We start from the raw sequence: 15,541 nt of genomic DNA on the forward strand, positions 1-15,541 counted from the left end.
TCCTGTTCCCTAGACCCCTCCCTCTCCATGTCCATCCCCAGGACAATGATAAGCAGAAAGCAGGGGTCCCTAACCTCAGATGGATGGGGGGTAGGGGTGGGGGACAGCCAGGCTTTGTGATCTGTGAAGCTCTGAAACTACAGGCAAAAGGTATTTCTCTGGAGTGAAGGACCACAGCTCTCACCCCACCTTCAGAGGAGGCCTTGCCCTCGCCTTCCATATGCTAAGGGAATTGGCTGCCCTAGAAAAGACGTAGGACTTCCTGCGGAAGCCACAGGAATCCATCCGAGAGAAGTTGCATCTCTACTCCAAGGCCAGCACGCCTGTCTCTCCAGGTCTCCCCAAGTGCAGGACGGCGGATTCTTCCCAGGCAAGCACCGAAGCCCCAGTGCCCTCCTCTCTGGCCTGTTCTGGGAGCACTGAGAAGGGAGGGTTTTGTTTTCTTTTTCACTCAGACCCTGGGCACCAGAGCCTGAGAAACTTTTCTAAGTGTGATCAGCTCATCACAGCTATAAGAACCACCCTCGGGGACTCCGGCTGGGATGAAGGAGCAATAACTAAGTATTCCAGAGGACTCCGTGCCATGGGGCTCACCAAGACACTGACCCCCTTCGCGGGTCAGTGATGAAGAGGAAGAATAGACTGCCACAGTGGTTCCCAGTGAAGGATGTTTTTTTCTCCCTGGGGGGCATTTGGCAATGTGTGATGACATTCTGGGTTGTAACTGGTGATGCGGATGGAATTCAGAGGATAAAGGCCACAGATGCTGCTAAATATTCCACAATGTACAGTGAAGTCGCTCAGTCATGTCTGACCCTCAGCAACCCCATGGGCTGCACCCTTCCAGGCTCCTCCGTCCATGGGATTTTCCAGGCAAGAGCACTGGAGTGGGGTGCCATTGCCTCCTCCGAATGTACAGGACAGGTGCCCCCAAACAAATAAGTTATCCAGCCTAAAACGTAAATGGAAGGTTGGGAAATACTGCTAACCACACAAAGCAGGGAGCAGGGCCACACCAAGGAGGCGATTAGGGTAAGGGGTGAATGGAGAGGAGAAGGTATGGGAGGGAGGGGAAGAGGAAAAAGCTCTGGACCTGGAGTGCACAGAGCTGGGACCCCTGACCAGTTGTGCTACCTTGTGTTAAGTACCATAGTCCCCTTCAGTTCAGCTCAGTCGTGTCCAACTCTTTGCGACCCCATGAACCGCAGCACGCCAGGCCTCCCTGTCCACCACCATCTCCTGGAGTTCACTCAGAGTCATGTCCATCGAGTCAGTGATGCCATCTAGCCATCTCATCCTCTGTCGTCCCCTTCTCCTCCTGCCCCCAGTCCCTCCCAGCATCAGAGTCTTTTCCAATGAGTCAGCTCTTCGCGTGAGGTGGCCAAAAATACTGGAGCTTCAGCTTTAGCATCATTGCTTCCAAAGAAATCCCAGGGCCGATCTCCTTCAGAATGGACTGGTTGGATCTCCTCACAGTCCAAGGACTCTCAAGAGTCTTCTCCAACACCACAGTTCAAAAGCATCAATTCTTTGGCGCTCAGCCTTCTTCACAGTCCAACTCTCACATCCATACATGAGCACTGGAAAAACCATAGCCTTGACTAGACGGACCTTTGTTGGCAAAGTAATGTCTCTGCTTTTCTTTTCTTCTTTTTTAATTTTTTTTTAGCTTTTTATTTTTTTAATTTTAATATCTTTAATTCTTACATGCGTTCCCAAACATGAACCCCCCTCCCACCTCCCTCCCCATAACATCTCTCTGGGTCATCCCCATGCACCAGCCCCAAGCATGCTGCATCCTGCGTCAGACATAGACTGGCAATTCAATTCTTACATGATAGTATACATGTTAGAATGTCATTCTCCCAAATCATCCCACCCTCTCCCTCTCCCTCTGAGTCCAAAGGTCCGTTATACACATCTGTGTCTCTTTCCCTGTCTTGCATACAGGGTCGTCATCGCCATCTTCCTAAATTCCATATATATGTGTTAGTATACTGTATTGGTGTTTTTCTTTCTGGCTTACTTCACTCTGTATAATCGGCTTCAGTTTCATCCATCTCATCAGAACTGATTCAAATGAATTCTTTTTTACGGCGGAGTAATACTCCATTGTGTATATGTACCACAGCTTTCCTATCCATTCATCTGCTGAAATAGAACTACCTTATGACCCAGCAATCCCACTGCTGGGCATACACACCAAGGAAACCAGAATGGAAAGAGACACATGTACCCCAATGTTCATCGCAGCACTGTTTATAATAGCCAGGACATGGAAACAACCTAGATGTCTCTGCTTTTCAACATGCTATCTAGGTTGGTCATAACTTTTCTTCCAAGGAGTAAGCGTCTTTTAATTTCATGGCTGCAGTCACCATTTGAAGTGATTTTGGAGCCCCCAGAAATAAAGTCTGAGCCCCCAAAAATAAACACTGTTTCCACTGTTTCCCCATCTAGTTCCCATGGAGTGATGGGACCAGATGCCATGATCTTCGTTTTCTGAATGTTGAGATTTAAGCCAACTTTTTCACTCTCCTCTTTCATCAAGAGCCTTTTTAGTTCCTCTTCACCTTCTGCCATAAGGGTGGTGTCATCTGCATATCTGAGGTTATTGATATTTCTCCTGGGAATCTTGATTCCAGCTTGTGCTTCTTCCAGTCCAGCGTTTCTCATGATGTACTCTGCATATAAGTTAAACAAGCAGGGTGACAATATACAGCCTTGACACACTCCTTGTCCTATTTGGAACCAGTCTGTTGTTCCATGTCCAGTTCTAACTGTTGCCTCCTGACCTGCATACAGGTTTCTCAAGAGGCAGGTCAGGTGGTCTGGTATTCCCATCTCTTTCAGAATTTTCCACAGTTTATTGTGATCCACACAGTCAAAGGCTTTGGCATAGTCAATAAAGGAGAAATAGATGTTTCTCTGGAACTCTCTTGCTTTTTCCATGATCCAGCGGATGTTGACAATTTGATCTCTGGTTCCTCTGCCTTTTCTAAAACCAGCTTGAACATCTGGAAGTTCACGGTTCACGTATTGTCCCCTTAGCCTAGTGTATAAAAAAGTCACAGATCTCTTCTCTTGGATGAGAAGAGGAATGTGGGAGAGGCTGATCCGTGCCTGGGCACACCAAGGATGCTCCAGAAGTGCAGGCTGGAGGTGCGGGGACATGAGGATTTGGGGGCTAGCTTCTTTTCTAAAAGGCCTTGAAGCTAAGAACCTGAGTACCAGGATCAAGGACAACAGCATCTTAGGCCACATGCAAGTCAAAAGAAATCCAGGCTAGTGGTTAAGAATTTGCCTGCCAATGCAGGGGAACAGGTTTGATCCCTGGTCCAGGAGGATTGTCCATGAGGCGGAGCAGCTGGGCCTGTGCGCCAGAACCACTGAGCCCATGTGCCTAGACCCTGTGCCTTGCAAGAGAAGCCAGCGTAGTAAGAGGCCCACGCATCGCAAGGAAGAGTAGCCCCCGCTCACAACTTCACAACTATTAGAGAAAAGCCCCCACACAGCCAAAAGTAATAAATAAGTAAATCTTAAAAAATAAAGGAATTCAGTAGGCAAAGAAGAGCCTTCGGGGGATTTTTTTTTTTAGCCTCCCCAACCCCCTTTGGCTGAGTGATAGCAGAAGTCCTGACTTCCCCCTGCAGACTTCGAAACAAAGCATTCCATCCGGTGGGCATCCAGTTGGTTGTTGAAAAGGCACGACTTCCTGCCTGTCAGAGCAACATCTGAACGTCGGCATGTGAAGGTCAGGCAGCCGGCGACAGGCAAACTCTTGGCTTGGGTGTTCATACAGTAAACAGACACATTATCCTCCAAGACTCAGTTCTTTTGGACAACTGCTGCCCCTCTGGGATCCTGGGAGGTGGAATTCTGCCTTTTCACTCGAGTCCTGGCTGTGATCATAAAGGACAGCTTTTAACCCTTTTTAACTAAAAGAATGGTGAGTGAAGAAAGGAAACAAATGACCGCGGGTGGCAAGCCGTGGTCTTCATTTCAAGAAATGCTCAGTTAGCGCGCTCCCCGGTGCTTCTGGCCTTGAACACTATTTCCCAGCCACGTTGCAAGTCTACTTTGGCCGTAAAGGGGATGAGACCTTCAATTTAATGCTGTTCAACAAGGAAAAGATCTCTTCCCAAAGTGTTCCCTATCCCTGATCATCCGGTAATCCAGCTTTTAGGATGCATGTTAATGTGCTCATAAGGCCTTCCTAGGAGGTTAACTCAAATCTCAGCCATGTTACCTACCACTTTCTCACTGCTTTCTTTAGAAAAAAAGAGAGACAACCATCTGCTTATACTACCAGATACTGTGGAACATGGGAGAGAACACGGATTCCAGAGTCGGAGAGGCTGGAGTTCAAGCCCTGGTTCTACCACTAACTCTAAAACTTTGAGCGAGTTAGTTCATGCCAGAGTCTCAGTTTCCTCATCCATAAAATGGGAATAACAATAGCTTTACCACAAAGGGTTTTGTAAAGATTAAACGAAATAATCTGGGACTTCCCTGGTGGTCCAGTGGCTCAGACTCTGCAGTCCCAGTGCCAGGAGCCTGGGTTGGTCCGTCGTCAGGAAACTAGATCCCAGTGCCACAACTAAGACCCCGTGCAGACAAATATATAAATAAATGCTTTTTTAAAAATGTTTTAAATTTTAAAAATCCATGTAAACTTCTTAGCACAGGGCCAGCACACGGCAAATGCTTTATAAAAATACAGCCACTACTCACTGAATATTTACCATGTGCTCTCCAAATACCTTTCTTACATACATCACTGAAGGCTCTCAACAGTCCTGGGAGGTGTCTGTTATTATTATCACCATCTTACAGGTGAGGACTCTGAGACCTAGGGAGGAGAAGTCTGTTGACAAGTCATACAGATACTAAGGGCTGGAGCCAGCACTCACACACAGGCAGGTCAATTCCAGACCCTCTGCTCTTAATCCCCTCATGATACTGCCTCCCAATACGTGGTATTGCTATTACGAGAGTTTCCAAATCTCTGAGATCCAAAAAGGGAATTGGTAATACTGGGATTTCCGAATCCTTCTTTCTGCATTTAGCAAATGCACAGTGAGTTTATGGATTTCTAGCAGTGACCTCTCCTTCTGGCTACTCCCAAGGCTAAAGGCCTATTCCCCTTACTCTAAGGTCAAGTAGCGAAGCAAGGAGAGTATGGAACCCTAGTCCTTTGAATGAGCGCCTCACTATTGTGTTGGTCCGGAAGAAGACAGGACTTCACACAGCGAATGATTAAGTTCTGTGGTTTCTCTTAGCAGTATGCAAGCTACTTTTGCACACATACTTGTGTTCTCATCTAATCATTACAGTCGTACCCTTTTAACAGGTAAGGTCATCTGCTTTGGCCAAGGTCACAGGTTAAGCAGGAGAGCCAGGAGGGCAGCCCCATTCTGTTCCTTAGACCAATATTCTTCTGTTACTATGGTCTCGGCAACCGGACTTTCAGTAAAGCTTCTCACTGAGGCACACGCAAGTGGGAGAGGCGTTGCTCCTCACCACTTCACAGAATGCTCAGCTCAGGAGGGACCACACCTTCACTGGAGGCTCAAGGTGTCCAGTGACTATGCACAGCTACAGAGCAGCTTTTTCAAGTTGAACCAGAAATGAGAAGGCTTAAGGGCTGTCCTGTGTGTATCGGGACACGACATCTCTCACAGCATGGGAATGATTACAGTGGGGAAGGGGGACAGCATCACTCATATAAGTGAAGGACATTTTTCTTTTTCGCAAAAATATTTATTTCTTTGTTTGGCTGTACCAGGTCTCAGCTGCAGCATTTGGGATCTTCAATCTTTGTCGCGCAGGTTCTTTAGCTGCAACATGCAGGATCTAGGTCCCTGCCTTGGGAACACAAGGTCTTAGCCACTGGGCCACCAGGAATGGTTTTCTTAAACACTGTTCTTTTCTCCAATGCTGTCTTCTTTTCTATCAACTGGCAGCCATGATGAAGATACAAACCTTATTTAATGAGGATAAGTTGTTTGAAATGACCCTAAACTACATCCAGGCCAATCAAGAAACCAATCCTTGGGCAGGTTACTCAGTAAGTATCTCCCACTGAACGGGAGGCCCACGCCGCAAGACAAAACTGACATAGCTGGAAGGGGTAGCAGCCAAAGGCCACGTGGAAATGGATCTGGTCTCACCCAAGAGATACCTGGAGTCAAGAGAGACCCGGGTTTCTATACAGAGGACAGAGCTTGCACACACACAAAAACCTCTAGAACCAATACCAAACCAGGAAAATGGTTGGCAGCAGGAGGCCAGGACGTGAACCCTTTCCTGAAGCTGCCCCACCTGGATCCATGGAGCCTGACTTAACTGAAAGCGTCTGCCCTGTGCCCAGGGGCCCCTGGAGTCTCCTCTATGGCAGCACTTAGCCCACTGTGGGACCACTGTTCTCCTGCTAGACCAGGAGTCTCTTGACAGCTGGAATTGTATGATACGGAGCTTTGTATCTGTATTCAGCGTGTAGCTCAATGTTTGCATGTAGTGTGGATCATATAAGTTGGTAAAATTTAAAAAAAAACGACAAATCCCTTGAGAATCCTGTGAGAGCTGAAGTCAGAGGAAAAGAGGAAGCCCAGAACATGAGAAATAAAAGTGGTTATTTCTGACTTACCCTATACTCAAGAAAGCAAGAATCTTCTTTTTAGGGTGGCTACCTACTTGTATCCAGGTAAAGTATAAGTTTACTCCTTTCTCCAACAAGAGTTCCTTTCATTCGCTGTGTTATCAGGCTGAGTTACTGACATCCATAACTTTCCTTATCTCTGTCCCTAGATCCCTAGAGGCCAACCTTACCTGGTTTGAAAATCTATCTGATAAACTCTTCTCCTCGAGGGCCCTCTCAAAAGTGACACCACGAGACACATGACTATCAGTCCCAGCAAGTTCAGTCCTCTCTTGCCAGTTTCAAACACAGAAAAGACGTCTTTAATGGTCAGCTTCCAAAGTTTTGAGGCAGAAGAGCATAGTGTCAAGAACATGGGAACAAAACGAAGCTAGATACTGGCCATTGGACCTGGGCATGCTATTTAATTTCTACCTTAGCTTTTCATCTGGAAAACTGGGATAAGAGCCCCTACCTCCCACGGGTGTTATGAGAATTGAATTAGTTAATTCATAAAAAGCCCTTAGCATATACTAAGCTCTCAATAAATGACAGCGCCTACTTTTACTATTACAGAATCTGACTCACTCAGCCTGTCTTATCCAGCCACCCCTTGATTAAGCCGTAATATTTCAGGGCTTGAGACGTCTAAAAACTCGACTGTCTGCCAAGCTGCAGTGCTGCTCCCACGTGTTAAGTTGGCGGCATAAGCGGCCTCAGGAAGAGAGGGGGAGAGTCCTGTGACCACAGTCCTGCTTTATGGCCCTTCTCTGGGGGAGCTTGAAGTACATGGCATCCTTTATCCTTACCTAATCTGTCATCAACCAATTCCTAGGAGGCAAGCATAGAAAAGAGCATTTAGAACCTAAATTTCAGAGCAATTAGTTTCCAGAGGATTAGTTTCCTTTTTTGTGAAATGGGGGTGGTGGTAGCACCTATTTCATAGGGTTGATAGGAGGTTTAAATGAAATAATGCATACAAAGTACATCATAGCAGCTATTATTTTGTTGTTGTTGCTGTTAATACCACCATCTTCATCTGCGTCTTCTCTCTCAAGCCAGTAATGTGGCTATGTCTCCATACAGGTCCGCAGAGGTCTCCTCACCCCGCCCAGGAGCTCAGTCAACAAGACTCCACAAATCCAGCAGGGCTTGGAGGCGGCTGTGCTCACTGAGAGGCTGCTCAGAATATTGCTCTCCCCTCCCCCTACATCTCAAAACCCAAGGCCCACAGGATAACACATGGCTTCAAAGAGCAACAAACCACATCTCCTGGGAGCTTTTTAAAGCCTCCCTCCATCAAAAAAAAAAAAAAAAAAGCACCGGATAGGTAATTCTTTACACCCTGGGATTCTCTGAGAAGACTGAAAACAGAGAGAAGTCAATCTGAGATAAAATAGAGGCCAGTCTTGAGCAGGGTCTTCTGGTTTAGCTTACATATAAAAGAGTCTGTTCTCAGAGCCAGTGTGGATTAGAGGGTTAACACCTCAGGCTCTGGGTTCAAATCCTGGGGCAGTTACTCACTAGCTGTGTGACAGCAAATGGCCCAAGCCTTACCTTCCCATCTATAAGACAGGAATCTAACAGAATCTTCCTAGTAAGGATACGGTGAGGAGTAAATGTGATAAAACATGCTAACAGTTATCACAGCGCCAGCAATACAGAAAAGAGACTCACCAGTGTTAACTGCCCCAGAAGCCCATTTATCATTTTTGGACCACATGTCCCAACTTGCTATGCAAAAATGGTCACCAGAGATCACTCCCAGAGGAGCAGAAATTCTCATTTGGGGGAGGTATATTTTAAAGCCATTCACTTTTTTTGCTTCTCTGAGTCTGTGGTTGAAATTTCTTGTTTAAACAGCAGGTAAGTGTGGGGTTGGGTCGGGGGTGGGGGGGTGGAGTGGAAAGACAAAGAAACTCTCCTCTCTTATTTGCTTTCTTCCTGTTGTTTAGTTGCTAAGTTGTGTCCGACTCTTTTGCGACCCCAAGGACTGATAGTCTGCCAGGCTCCTCTGTCCGCGGGATTTTCCTGGCAAGCATACTGGAGTGGGTTGCCATTTCCTTCTCCAGGGAATCTTCCCAATCCAGGGACTGAACCCACGTCTCCTGCTTGGCAGGCAGGTTCCTTACCATTCAGCCTCCTGGGAAGCCCTTATTTGCTAGAAGTATGGCTGTTAGAACCCAGCATCTGTATTTGATTTCCAGCAGGCCATAGTCAACCCAACAGAGAAACTATCTCTTGTCCTCATCCAGGCCATGGTGACAGTCAGCTCCCCAGGCTGGGGCCATGGAGGGGACTATTTGGAGCATTTCCCCTACCCCCTGCCCTGCAGGCTGGGCAGGAAGTGGAGCAACTGAGCGAGGAGAGATCACCGGAGCTCCTTCCAACCTCGGAGCGCCTTTATTTCACTGCTAATCAGGTGTCTCTCTACCCTGTAGCTGCCCGGCGCTTCACCCAGATGGGAGGTGGTGGGGGACCCTCTCCCCCACCAAAAGGCTCTAGGGCCAGGAGCTTCCCCAGCCCCAGAAAACCTCCAGTGATAAATTATGTAGCTGCACCTTTGTGCTGCCTCTCCGCCAGATGGGAGGTTTGCTCCCAGGCTTTTGTTTCCGGCTTTGCTTGCAACTCCAATCCTCCGATCCTCCCGGCTCTGCACAGAGGTGAGGGGGGAGCTCCGGTGGGCTGTGTCTGGGCTTGCAGCGAGTCCCCAGCGAGGCTTTCTTCAGCTGGGGCTCGGGCAGCGCCCTTCCCCTCCTCACTCTAACCTGACAGAGCAGGGAGCAGGGTGTCAGGGCAGCTGGTGGGCGATCCACTCAGCTGTGAGTGAGGATGGGAATGCCTACGTGCCGTGAAAGAATGAAGTTTGCTTGGAAGGGCGTAAAAGGTGCCCAAGGGCACCAAGGATGTTTGCTTCTTGCTAAATCAAAAATGCAGACCAGAAAATGGAGTCAAAGGACTGCCGGGAAAGCTGGAGAATCAGCTCTTTGGAACGGCTGCTCTTGGTTACGGTCAACTTTCCGCAGCCTCCCACCCCCCCAACCATCACATCAGTGGCACCAACTTAAATGGAAAAAACAAAGAGACCACAGGGGTCAAACTCGATGAGTGGAGAGGCTGGGGGCTGGGTCGTGGGCTTGAGACTCCAATCTATTCTCCCTGCATGCCAACAGGATTCCGGATTGAAGACAGTAGTCCTGAACGAAGGCAGCCCCACAGCAGCCCGGCCCCCAGATTGGGGCAATTACTACCTTATGAGCTCTGGGGCCTGTCCTTTCCCAGGCCAGTGAGAAGGAGAGCCTGGAATTCTAAATGGTTGCAGCTCCAGGAGACCTTAGCCAGAACCCCTCACCCAGGGTCACAGCAACCTTAGGGTGAGAAGGCTGGCTGCAACCCCGACCACGGGGATGCTCTCAGAGGAAAGCCCCGCCTCCCAGGCTCTGACCCAGGAGAACTGAGGCAGAGTGAGCCCGCTAGACTCCACAGACTTCTTTTCTGAAGTGTGGATAGGAGAGAAATATGCTCAAGTTTCCTTAGGTGTTCAAGGAGGGAAAGAAGAGGCATGATCTTAAAAAAAAAAAAAAAAGAGAGCAAAACCCAGCTTAAATGAATGAAGGGCTGAGCCTCCATTTTAGCACATGACACTCTAGTTTAACTACTTGTTTGCCTGATTCCCATAGTCCAAAGGCGAAACTCATTTCTAATCCATTTCTGCAAGCACGCTAGCTAACAACCAACGTTTATCTGTGGGACTCTGTGCTGAATGATTTGAACGTACTATTATCTCATTTAATTTTTACAGGATCCTTGCATGATAGTTTATTACTATTCCAGCCCCTTCCTTACAGATATGAACCCTGAAGTTCAAGGTGATCAAGTGTTTTATACAGGATCACCAAGACGTGGTGAAGCCAAGATTCAAACTGCCTGCACTTCTTGATCATGGAGCTGTGCATGCAGGGATTAGATTAGCACTTGACAAATGTGTGTCCAGGGAATGAATGAACAAATGGATGGGTGCAGAGCCCAGTTCAGGGAATGCTCCTGAGTGTGCTGGGGAAAAACAACCTGACCCTGTCTGCTCGAAGCTGGAAGGAGAGTGGCAAGCACAGGCGTTCACCAGAGCTATTTATAGGGCCAAACCCTGGCTCTGCCAGCCAACCAGTCGGCATGAAATCTTTCCTGGGACACTGAATCCCACCAGGCTGAGAAAGGGAGAAAGGTTTCCAGTACTGAAGATGAGATGGTAATCCAGACACAGTCTGGGGCCAGATGCCCCATGTCCAGGCAACTGTGACAAAACTCGTAGCTAAACTGTGTCAAGGAATGTAGAGACCGTGGCTGGAACAGGCTAACGGACCTAGTCGGTCACGGGCATGGAACGGTCACGAAATTACGAGATGTGTCCAAACACAAAAAAAGACAAGACTACTTCTTAAAGTAGTCTCCAAAATTCTGCCCCTATTTTGGAAGCCCCTAGGATTGACCCTCCCTTCAAAGGAGAAGCAACATAGCCAGCCTCTCCCATTTTCCTTCTTCTTAGGGATCAAGATTAGCAGTCAACCCGTAGAAAGAATGAGAAAGGCTAGTGAAACATCCTGTCCTCTGTAATGTCCTGTGTTCTTCGCTGGCCCAGAAGATGGGCAAGTCCAGTGTGCTCAGTATCAGACAAGGCCTTACTCGGTTCCCTTGCACCTGTCATTCTTAATATCATGTGCCAGTCCCAAAGATGTTATCTGATACTCAGCAGGGTACGGAAGAGGAAATCCAAAATCAGTGACAAGCCAGGCATCTTTCACAAGTCCAGTAAGATCAGGGACAAGGTCAACAGAGCACCGTGACAACACCAGATGGAAAGGAGACCAGTCTCAGCTCCACTCTTTGTCACTTAGCCTCACAAATAACCCTCTATGTACCAAGGCTTACCTGGAAGAGATCTCCAAGACAAACAGGGTTTCCACTCTCCAAATGGTGGTGGATTGTCCGAGGCCTCACCTCAACCCTCAACAGGAAGATTCCCAGGGCTATTACCAGTCATCAAGTTTCCTTCCAAAAATCTTTAGGAGTATTACACAGGTTCAGGCCAATCCCACAGGCTCTAGGAAAAGTCCCAAGTACTAGCAGCATCCAAATAAGTGCCTTGAATTTTAGTGTCTTGAATTCATTCCTAGTGAGGTCAGATCTGTCTAATGGAAGGACTATGACACACTGACTTCTCCTTGAGCCCCTGGAACATAGGTATTTTTGGTTGAGTGACTGTTCAGTCTCACTGGTGAACCATGAATCTGTCCCTTTCAAGCCTCCGAGGATGGCTCAGCAGCAGGCTAGGCAAAGTTTAGATCTTGGTGCCACTGAGGGTCCTTGGGCACATACACAGAGAGCCTCCCATGCCTTGAAGTTTCCATTAAATATCTTGACCTTGAAAAGAACCCAAAGAGTGACCAAGAGCCCTCCTATCCTTCTTCTGTGATGCACAGAATATACACAACTTTCTACCCGGGTTCTCAATGCAGATGTAGTGTATGCAGTTTTGACAGCTCTGGAGCAATAAAATCCTCTTGGCCAGTCTCCGCCGGGAACCTTCCAGCTCCCCTCTCCCCAGGGCAGAAGGCGACAATCTCCTCTCTGGCTTTGTCGGTATCCGTTTTAGCGTGCCCCCACCCCCCACCCCCGCCTTCTCTTTTTCCTTCAGTGCCATGCCATTTCCCTTGATCTTTTTCAAAACTTCCTCCAGGGGGCAGGGAGGAAAGCTCCCTCCTCTTGCCTCGCAGCCGAAGGGGAAAAGCCCCCAAAAAGCATAGCTGTCCCTTTAAGGGGCCCATGTGGTGGGAAGAGCAGCTACATTCCTACCCTAGTAGGGCCGCTGTCCCAACACGCCAAAGAGGCTACAAATAACCTTCGAGGAGAGAACCCCGGAGGGGGAGAGGACAGTCCAGAGAGGAACGTGGTGGCTGCGCTGCTACTCCAGGAGAAGAGTTAAGCGCTCGGTGGGCATGGAAAAAGTCACCGAAAACCCACTGGTTGTCTAAATAACAGGCAGAGAACTCTGTTTTGGATTTGGGAGGTAAACCAATCTTTAAAACAAGTGTTCAGGCATCTATCTCCACGCCCTGCCAGGCAAGTTCCGAAATCTGCACTATTTCCACACGCGCTCCCTTTACGTTAAAGAAAGAATCGGCTAGGAGGCCGTGGTCTCCAGTCCCCATCACTCTGAACCCCGTCCAGCGCCTCATCCCGGCGGCGGCGGGGGGAGAATGCGAAGACTCAGATTCCACCACCACCGGCCCCCACCCCCTACACCTCGGTTGAACAGAGGGGGGTGAATAGGGTTGGGGTTCAAAGATCAAAGTTCTTTGATCTTCGGGCACCAACTAGAGGCAGCTGCTAAATCACGGGGTGCACCCACGATCGTAGCCGGCTGCCGAGAAACAGATTCCACCGGAGCCGTCATCGCACACAACAGTTGCGTTCGGGCACCAAACAAGTTATTAATGAGGAGCAGATGAAGCAGCAGTCGCCTTGCCACCCCTCCAGCTCCCCCGAGGGCCACCGCGCGGGCCGGGGGTGGGGTGGGGGGCTGCCTGGTGAGGTTCGGCGACACCCGCCCCCCTGTCCCAGCAAGGACGGATCTGCGGGAGCCTTCCAGCAGTTTCTTCCCTCTGTCCCTCCTCTGCCCCTTTTTCCAACCCTGTTTCCCCCTCCCCCTCCTCCGGGAAGGATCCAGGGCAAGAAACTGATTGGTCACAGCCAGGAGAGGGAACCCAAAACACCGCTAAGTGGGGATGCTGCGAGCGAGCAGTGCCCAAGGACCCCGGCGGGAGCGTGGTCCGGAGTCCGAGCAGCTGCTCCTCGAATCGGGAGGAATCCCCTGAGCTCAAGTATTCAGATTCCACTGGAGCCTCTCTTCGCAATCCTCCTGAGACCTCCCTCCACCCTGGACCCTGGAAGGAAGACTATTTACAATTTGTGCTTTAGCGACCATCCTTCCCCGCCTCCCTTTCTTCGCACACATTCATTCGCACCAAGGACACAGAGACCGTGGGTCACCCCGAAACGGGAAGCGCCCCAGCTCTTCAAAGAGCAGCGAGGGAAGGAGGGGGCGAACGCCTTGGATCTTCCCCCGACCTCTCCCCTCCCACACACACCCTCCACCCAGCCTGGCCCAGACCCGAGCCCGGGGAGCTCCTCGGTCGCCGCTGCCCCATCTCGGGCTGGAGGAGTCGGGGGCTGGGAGGGGTGGAGAGCTCCCGGTCCCCTTCCCCGGCACACGATCTCCGGGCGAACTGCTTGGAGTGAGAGGGCGAGGGGCTCTCAGGCCCCAGCCCGCGCCGATCAGCTCTCGGAAGGTTGAGTCCTGCAGCGGCCGGAGCCCGGGGACAAACTTTCCCGGCTGGCGGGTGCGCGCGAGCGCGGCGGCGCCGCTTACCGTGTGCGCAGAGCAGGGCGCCAAGCAGCAGCGCGCCGCACGGCCGCCTCATGGTGCCGCCGCCGGCGCTCCCTGCCGGCCCGGGGGTCCCGCCGGCTCCCGCGGGACGGCGCGCCGGAGGGTATCGGCGGAGGTTCCCCGCTCAGGGGCCGCGTCCCGGTCCACGGCTGCGGGCGCGCCCCGCCGGTCGCCTCCGGCTTGCTGCTGCCTCCAGTGCGGGCCGAGCCGAAGCCGCCCCGCCAGGGGACCGGGAGGGGGGTGTCCCGGGCCCTGCCGCCCCGCCCCCAGCGCCGCAGCCCCCGCCACCGCCACCGCGCCTGGTCCCGCCCCCCGCGCCGGCCCGGCCCCTTCCCGCCCTCGGCCCCCGCCTCCCGGTCCCCGGACCCCACCCGCCGGCGCCTCCAGCGCTGGCCCAGTTCCTCTGCAAGCCACCCCCACATTCCTAGCCCTCGAGAGAGCCCCCCCACCCACCCCACGCACTGTCCCCGTTACTACTGCTCGGATGTCCTTAACTTAAAAAGAAAAAAAAAGGTGTCATCGTAGCGGCAACTCTCGGATCCCCGCTCACTCTAGTTCTGGGCCAGAGTGGTGCACCCAAGCTGACCCGAGTCGCCTGGACGTGACCCCGGCACCCCTACGGGCCCCGAGTCCAGACTTTATTGATGTCTCAGGATACGCAGCGCTTGCTAATGCATAATCCTCTCGGGCTTCACGGACATCAAACAAGGGCCATCAGGGGGCCTGGAGCGCTGCATCTTCACTAGCGTTCTCACTGTCAAAATTCCTTTTCTGAGATTTTTCTCCGCCCCCACCCTTCCCCAGCCCTCCCCCCCGCCACCCGGGCCCCCAGTCTAGGCAGCGTTGTTCGAGGGCTAAAGAATTCCACGACCTCCCCTTTTCATGTACTCATTTCCTGAGGTGGTTGTCTGGGTCCTGTCGCCCCAGCTCAGACGTCCAGAATTGGCCCAGACGTAGTTCCTCCTCGCTGTCTTTGTAAATCAGCGTGGTTAGCCTCTTCACCTTCTTTGACTTTCTGATCCTGGCAAGGAAGGAAGGGGGTAAGGAAGTTAAGTCTTTACTTGCAGTGGTATCCTCTCAGAGACCTCAGCCTCCTCCCAGCTCCAGTCTCTAGAGCCTTCTAGCAATATTTAACTTTGGGGTTAGTATAGAAAGTTGTAAATTTCTCTCTTGTCTTCGCTTTGTGGCCTGTGCCTCTCTCCAGCATATATTAATAATATGGATTAATTTTGTTACCACCTTCCATTTTCTAGGTTGCATCTTGTCCTGCTTCTTTTGTCCAAGTCCCTGACTTCCTTCGGTTCAGTTCAGTTGCTCAGTCGTGTCCGAGTCTTTGCGACCCCATAGAATGCAGCACGCAAGGCCTCCCAGTCCATCACCAACTGCCAGAGCTTACTCAAACTCATGTCCATTGGGTCGGTGATGCCATCCAACTCATCCTCTGTCGTCCCCTTCTC

General features: G+C 50.7%; 1 protein-coding gene across 3 annotated transcripts in view; it reads right to left on the reverse strand.

Moving 5' to 3' along the window:
• LRP4 (LDL receptor related protein 4) overlaps window positions 1-14,391 on the reverse strand; it is a 54,123-nt gene extending 39,732 nt beyond the window's left edge. For all 3 annotated transcript variants that reach the window (XM_069554055.1, XM_069554057.1, XM_069554056.1), the window contains exon 1: window positions 14,067-14,391. In XM_069554055.1, the coding sequence (XP_069410156.1) occupies window positions 14,067-14,118 (52 nt within the window). In that variant the 5' untranslated portion in view covers window positions 14,119-14,391. The remainder of the gene's footprint in view (window positions 1-14,066) is intronic.
• Window positions 14,392-15,541: the final 1,150 nt, after the last annotated feature.

The sequence above is a fragment of the Ovis canadensis genome, chromosome 15, assembly GCF_042477335.2.
Source record: "Ovis canadensis isolate MfBH-ARS-UI-01 breed Bighorn chromosome 15, ARS-UI_OviCan_v2, whole genome shotgun sequence".
In the NCBI taxonomy this organism is placed as follows: domain Eukaryota; kingdom Metazoa; phylum Chordata; class Mammalia; order Artiodactyla; family Bovidae; genus Ovis; species Ovis canadensis.